Raw genomic sequence first — 7,242 nt, 5'->3', positions numbered from 1 at the left:
ATAATAATAATAATAAATAATAATAATAATAATAATAATAATAATAATAATAATAATATAATAATATAATAATATAATAATAATAATAATAATAATAATAATAATAATAATAATAATAATAATAATAATAATAATAATAATAATAATAATAATAATAATAATAATAATAATATCGAAGTCTTATATAGCGCACGTATCTACCAAACAAGGTAATGCTACCAAAGAGCAGCATAATGTGGTAGCAAAGTCAAAGTTAAATTCAAAGTTCTATTAGAAGCAAAGATATTAAGAAAACTAGTTTTATTAGGGTAATTTCTGAATCAATCCAAGATGGCGGCCATAACACTAACAGCATCACTGATCAGGGCAAATGGAAGCATTGGTTTTCAGACTGTTTAGGCCTGCACATATAGGCTACGTTGACACAAGCTTTCATGAGTTAAATTGACAAATCCCTAGTTAGACCACAGCCAAAGATTTGGGTAGACCACAGATAAGAAGTAGACTAAACAAAAATGGGTAGGCAGCCAAATTACAGCAACACACTTTCTATTTCAGCTCAATGGTGGAAACAAGCTGGAGCTATAAACCTCGCCATTCATGGGGTTTGAGACCACACAACTGTAACAAACACCAGGTATTACATAACAGTGTCCTTGGTAGTAAGGTCATCCTGGACTGTAGACAATTGGCCTCTAGGGGTGAGTAGAGACACCCAGCCTGGTGTTCTATAATCCAATCTTAGCTCCTAGAGGTGCTTTCTCAACACAGTCTATAATTAACAACAGACCCAGTGGATACTAGACAACAACAAGTAACTCATCACCTGACACTGATTGGGAAAAACACCATGGCAACACCAGCTAAAAGTAGTCTTCAGCCTGGTTCGTACTTCCTGCAAATGGGAATGTGATACAAATTCTAAAGTTAAACGATTTTCCCATGCAAGTGCCCTTTGCAAAATGAAAATGGCCTTGCCCTCTCAAAGATGAAATTCCAAGTCTGCTCAGGACAAACTGGGTGCACAATAAGGAGATTCAACAGTAAGACGTAGGAGAGGTGTATATAAGACATTCCATACAATGGTGCATCTTGTTACAATGTTTAAATGTCAGAACAGCAAGGGGTCACTGAGGGAGCCTGTCCTTAATGTCTGTGGAGTCCCACATGATAGCCGATCTCACAAGTAATTACATTCCTGTCTTCAAGGGAATACAAATTGCCATGTACTTTTTTTCCTTCTTCCCCACTTGTCCTGGTTGAAGAGCATGCACTGTATAAATGTTTGTCATTGCAAATTGGTGCGGTGATGGAGCGTAAAGTGTCTAGGGGTCATTGTATAAATTATCCAATGATAAAACTGATGTGGCTTCTCGAAGTAAAATTACTTCTTTCTCAAAAACTTTGTTACTTCAGAGGGAGCTGTTTCTCACAATGTTTAATACTATCCGTTACTCGTTACCAAGTAAGATTTTATGCTTATAATTATTTTGAGTAATTACCAACAGTGTCCACTGCCTTTAAGCTCCATCCACTACATTCAAGCTTACTCTTTGCTCTGCAGACTCAGGTCCATAAATCCAAAGACCTTGCCCTTGGTCTTCCAGCTGGCGGGAATGTTTAACTTGACCCTTTGACCTGCTCGACAGAGTCTTATTACTCATACTTTGCCCATTGCTGCAGGGACCTACTACCCATGGGGCCCTCTTTCACTGTGGTCCCAAGCACTCCTTACTAAAAGACTGTCCAGCTTATCCTGAGCAATCAAAGTGTAGAAATTTGCCCCTTTTTTCAAATCTGTTTGGACCCACCCAAAAACCCCAAACTTTAACAAATTTAAATATTGAGAAAACTAGAATTAGCTGTTACGTCCCAACCAAAAGGACCTATGGTTAAGGTATAAATGCAAAGAAACATTTTCACTTGGGTTGTTATTGTTTTCTGGAACATGCTTTCCAAGTTTTTTAGAAAATTTCCCACAAATTATGCCTCGAGGATCAGGAAGAATGTTCTGATTCAGAATCCTACTGCCCCTTTAAAATTATGACCAGTAAGTTGAGTCTCATTAAACAGTATGAGTTCTGTCATCATAGCAGATGCTGTCATTATACCATAGAGTCAACTGTCATTCTGACTGTGCAGTAAGGAGTGTCTGGCTAGCCTGCAGTCCAGTCCACAGTTGATCATCTCACATAGCATGGTGCCATGTAAAACTTCATAATGTAATGGTATTAAGGCTAGATTACAGGCTAAGACATGGTATCCAAACAAGGTTTATAGGAAGAAACTATAAATAAATATTAAATTTGCGGGTACAACCATGTGTAAATCTCTTTTGTGGGAGTGTTGGCTCTTAAAAGAGCCAGTGTGGTCCCGACATTTCAAACAGTATACTCTGCTGGTCTTCAGGAGAATGCAAGGTTTAGCTCCACACTTAACCAATCCCATGAAATAAGCCTAGACCTAAAGGCAATGGGTATATATGGTATACAGATTATGCAGCTTTAGCAATTTCCTTTTGGAAAGGGCAAGGCCATTTCATTTTGTAAAAGGTACTTCCATTGGAAAACTTAAAGTCTATGGGAAAGTTTTGAAGGGGCACCAAGGCCAAGACCAGGGCAACGGAGGCCATGGCCCTCTGCGTAATTCCAGGCTTGTGATGCAAAGTTTTTGCATAATACAGGCCTGATACTTTACGGAGGCAACGAAGGCGATTGCCTCCATGCTCCTTGTCATTACCTTGGTGCCCTTGAAATGCTTCAGTAGAATTTTACAATTTCCTCATAGGGTGCCCTTTACCAAGGAGAAAATGCCTTGGTGCTCTTGCCCTTTCAAAAATGAAGCATACAGCCACCATGCCTGAATATAAATATTACATTATATCAAAAATATGATAAGACTCCTCTTATAGTTGAGAAGGCCAACATCCCTTTTGCTGGAAATGTTTTGTATGATTTATGATTAATATAATATCAATGCAAAAATAGACGAGTACCTATTAGTAGTGACATTCAAAGTTCAGGCCAAGGACTTGCAACAAAAGGAACAATAGGTCAACAAAGGAAAACAATGGGGTCCACGTTTGTCTGGACAAAGAGTCGAACATAGAATAGCCTGAACATCTGAAGTCACACCTCGAGGCTCGTGAATTACAACAGAAATCAGCTGTTCAGCCCATGTACATAATCACCTTTGACCTCATTATTTGACATGGCTTTCATCATGGTTTTGGAGATTCACAGTTATTCCGACATACATGTCGGATTAACTGCGAAAACCAATAACTGTTCTTATCCTAATGGATAGCACAGGGGACCAGTCTAGGTCCAGGACAGGGGGCCATAACACACTGGAATATGTACTGATAATACAAAAAGGCTTTCTTAGATTGATTTCTTCCAAAAACCCCACAAAGGTTTTCAACTGGAGAGGTTTACTTCTTGAGGGTAAGGTTTCACAAGACCAACCTTTCAGGTATAAAGTATAGGTAGACACAACTTCTTCCCAGTGTTGACATCCAAATGGATTTAAATCAAGTTCAGGAGGTGTAGTACATTTTAAGCACAGTGTAGACTCATAGGGCGATATTTAGAGCTCACTGCTTGACATCGGGTCAAAGGTCACTGGGTAACATCATCTGTCAATTCTCACATGACCCTGCAACCATTCCCCCACCCACACAATGGTGTTAGTTGTAACTGAGCTATGTCAAGGCTACCTAATTACCAGACAGGCCTTCCACTTATATGTAGCCGAATGTCACAATTGTTACATTTCAAAAATGTGAGACAGACAGACACCCTAGTTTCCAGAACCTTGAAAATAGGTCTGTGGAGGGTTTCTGTTTCTGGGTGTGTCACTTCTACAGTCACCAGGGACCTGTAAACAATGTCTAGCTTGTATGGTGGCTTAATGGATCAACTTGGAACAGGTGAGGGGGTTGTTTTATTCATGCACCTGTGGTTTGGATAGGGTGATGGTTAATAACCAGTGGAGGGATTACTGGATATTTATGTTGACAACAATCCTCTAGTTTATGTAGGACACTGGTGGTATTTTTATTCTACTGTGAAACCTGAGACCAAGTTACACACAGCTGTATTAATAAGCAGAAATGCTCCTGCTGTGTTCTGGGTTCTTTAAAGTAAAGCCTACTACTTTAAAATGTGCACCTCACAAACCTAGTACACAATGGCTTAATGTCACATCCAAAGGACAAAGCAATTATGGTAAAGTATCTTGCGCAAGGACGCAAAGTGCTTGGACTCGAACCCACTCTGCTGACCAGAAACACCAGAGCTCGAGTCCAGTGCCCTCAACCACTTGCCAAAGACACGATATGCCCGTCAGTTAGAGGGAAGGCAGCACAAAATTGATCAGAAAACATGTATATATAATTACCAAAATTATGTGAAAGGGCATACGAATCTACATTACAAGGGCTTTTTCTTCAGCTAGAACTCACTTAATCTTAGATCCTGTCTTCGTCGTACCACAAAATTCAAATCTCTTCTAAAAACTTATCTTATGTCACAGGTTTCTAAGGACTAATTTTGTTGTCTCTGTTTTTTTTGTTTTTTTTTTACTGCGCCTTGAACACCCAGCAGGGTACATGTAGATATGTGTGCATTACAAGTATTATTATTAACATTATTAATTTGTTAAAGCCATTGGACCCTTTCGGTTAAAAAAAAAAATAAAAGTTCACAGATTTACAAATAACTTACAGGGTTTACAGAAGGCAATGGTGAAAGACTTCTCTTGAAATATTATTCCATGAAATGCTTTACTTTTTGAGAAAACAGCAAGGAATTACGGATTTATTTTAAACACATGTCATGACACGGCGAAACGCGCGGAAGCAAGGGTGGGTTTTTCCGTTGTTTTCTCCCGACTCCGATGACCGATTGAGCCTAAATTTTCACAGGTTTGTTATTTGATATACATGTAGAAGTTGTGGTACACAAAGTGTGGGCCTTGGACAACACTGTTTACCGAAAGGGTCCAATGGCTTTAAGGCCTACAGAATGTTGTTGCGTACAAGACCTGACCTAAACAATATTGTTTAGGTCAGGTCTTTTCAGGCTTTTTAATAATAACTTTTTCCAAGGGTAAAACAATTTGAAATCATATAAAATAAAAAAGAGTGATACCAGATTGCAAAGTGTCATTGTGAGCATTAATACACCCACCCCCCAAATCCACGATTAGTTAATCTCCACAATTATTTGAATGTAAATCTGGAACAGGGTAAAATATTTTAAATAATATGACTTACTATTTTAGCTGTCTAGTTAGCGCCCCCAATGTTGGCCAACCATCCAGTTTTGAGTGAGCCGAATTTGGAGTAGAGGGAGTACGGGGCAGTGTGCGACTTGTGCAGAATGGGCGGGGCTGAAGGCTGGTCCTGGTGAACCACAGAGGGCGCTATTGACTGCAATGTAATCATGTAATGAAGCGTTATAGCACCATGCTTGTTGGGATTCAAGTTATTTTCATGCACCTTTGATGACAAATTGAGCCAAAATTCTCACAGGTTTGTTATTTTATGCATATGCTGGAATACACCAACACTTGAGGATACTGCTCTTCGACTTTTACCAAAAATTTACCCCGCCTTTAATTGTTTCTCTGCACTGACCCGGAAGTGGGTGGTTATAAAATACAAGATACTTGAGGACTGCCACTGAATGTGTGTAAGAAAATATAGACCTTTCCATTGTTGATAAACAAACGACCATGGTTGGCATGGACAACCCAATGTTAGCAAAACATTGAATCTTGTTCACAGATTATATGGCCCAATTCAACACTTTCATTTAAAAAAAAATACATCCCATGGTTGGTTGTTTTGTATCCAACAAATTCGGCACTATTTTTTTATTATTTGTGTTACAGTGTTCCAAACTGCAGCTACCTGTTTTTGCTTTGCTTTTTTTTCTTAAAATTCGGAGAAACAAGGAAAAATCTAGAGAAATCAGGAAACATCATGAGAAATCAGGATAAATCTTGCGAAATCTGAAAAAACCTGAGAAATAACGAAGAAACCTGAAAAATCAGGAAAACCCTGCGAAATCACAAAAAATCCTGAGAATTCAGGAAAAAAACCTGAGAAATCATGAAAAATCTGGAAAAAAACCCTGAGAAATTAGGAAAAAGCATGAAAATCAGGAGAAGAAAAAACTTAGAAATCAGAAAAATCCTAAGAAATCAGAAAAAACCCTGAGAAATCAGGAAGAATCATGAGAAATCAGGAAAATCCTGATAAATCAGGAAAATCCTGATAAATCAGAAAAAATCCTGGAAAAACAAACCCCCATGCCCGAGTGCCCTTACCTGTGGTACCGGCCTGGGCAATGACCTGGGTAGAGATTGTGATGAGCTGGTGCTGAGTGGAAGTAGAGTGAATCGACCCTGGCTGTTAGACAGAGGGAGTATGTTATGCTGCTCCTGGTATCCTGATGGCACGGCACGGTGTGAGGAATAGAGGTGCTTCTCTGGGTTGGCTAGTGCACCCAACAGCATCTAAGACCAAGAGGAGCGGTGATATTAGGCAAAGCATTTCAAGCAGTCCTGCAAGCTTCTTTTTTGGGGGGCCACATTACCAATTCAAAATGTGATTTAAAAAACATAAAATGCCAACTGATACATCAGAAAATAAAATACTTGCAAGTCCGAACTTAGCCAGTGCTGGTTAAACAATTCAAAACAGATCGTTTAGTTACACTATTCTTGAGAAGGTGAGCTACAGTTCAGGGAACTGAACACATTAAAGCCATTGGACACTTTCGAAACAGAAAAAATATTAAAAGTTCACAGATTTACAAATAATTTACAGGGTTTACAGGAGGAAATGGTGAAAGACTTCTCTTGAAATATTTTTCCATGAAATGCTTTACTTATTGAGAAAACATAAAAACAATATCAATTCTCGATATCGAGAATTACGGATTTATTTTAAACACATGTCATGACACGGCAAAACGTGCAGAAACAAGGGTGGGTTTTCCCGTTATTTTCTCCCGACTCGAATGACCAATTGAGCCTAAATGTTCACAGGTTTGTTATTTTATACATAGGTTATGATACATGAAGTGTGGGCCTTGGACAATACTGTTTACCGAAAGTGTCCAATGGCTTTAAATAAAACCACTGTAACCATGTTCAATGTCTCGTCCAACCTGTTTCTGTCATTATTGTGTGTTGAACAGTAGCAAAACCAATGGTCATTAGAATTTTTAA

General features: G+C 38.7%; 1 protein-coding gene across 2 annotated transcripts in view; it reads right to left on the bottom strand.

The window, feature by feature from the left end:
• Positions 1 to 7,242, bottom strand: part of LOC117295359 (conserved oligomeric Golgi complex subunit 1-like) — a 48,587-nt gene that overhangs the window by 19,250 nt on the left and 22,095 nt on the right. For both annotated transcript variants that reach the window (XM_033777965.1, XM_033777966.1), the window contains exons 27-28: positions 6,337 to 6,525; positions 5,279 to 5,434 (exon numbers count right to left, since the gene is read on the bottom strand). In XM_033777965.1, coding sequence (XP_033633856.1) covers positions 5,291 to 5,434; positions 6,337 to 6,525 — 333 coding nt within the window. In that variant the 3' untranslated portion in view covers positions 5,279 to 5,290. The remainder of the gene's footprint in view (positions 1 to 5,278; positions 5,435 to 6,336; positions 6,526 to 7,242) is intronic.

This window comes from Asterias rubens, chromosome 10 (genome assembly GCF_902459465.1).
Source record: "Asterias rubens chromosome 10, eAstRub1.3, whole genome shotgun sequence".
Lineage (NCBI taxonomy): Eukaryota > Metazoa > Echinodermata > Asteroidea > Forcipulatida > Asteriidae > Asterias > Asterias rubens.
Note: the sequence above shows the minus strand (reverse complement) of the source record. Positions and strands in the feature narration are given on the sequence as shown.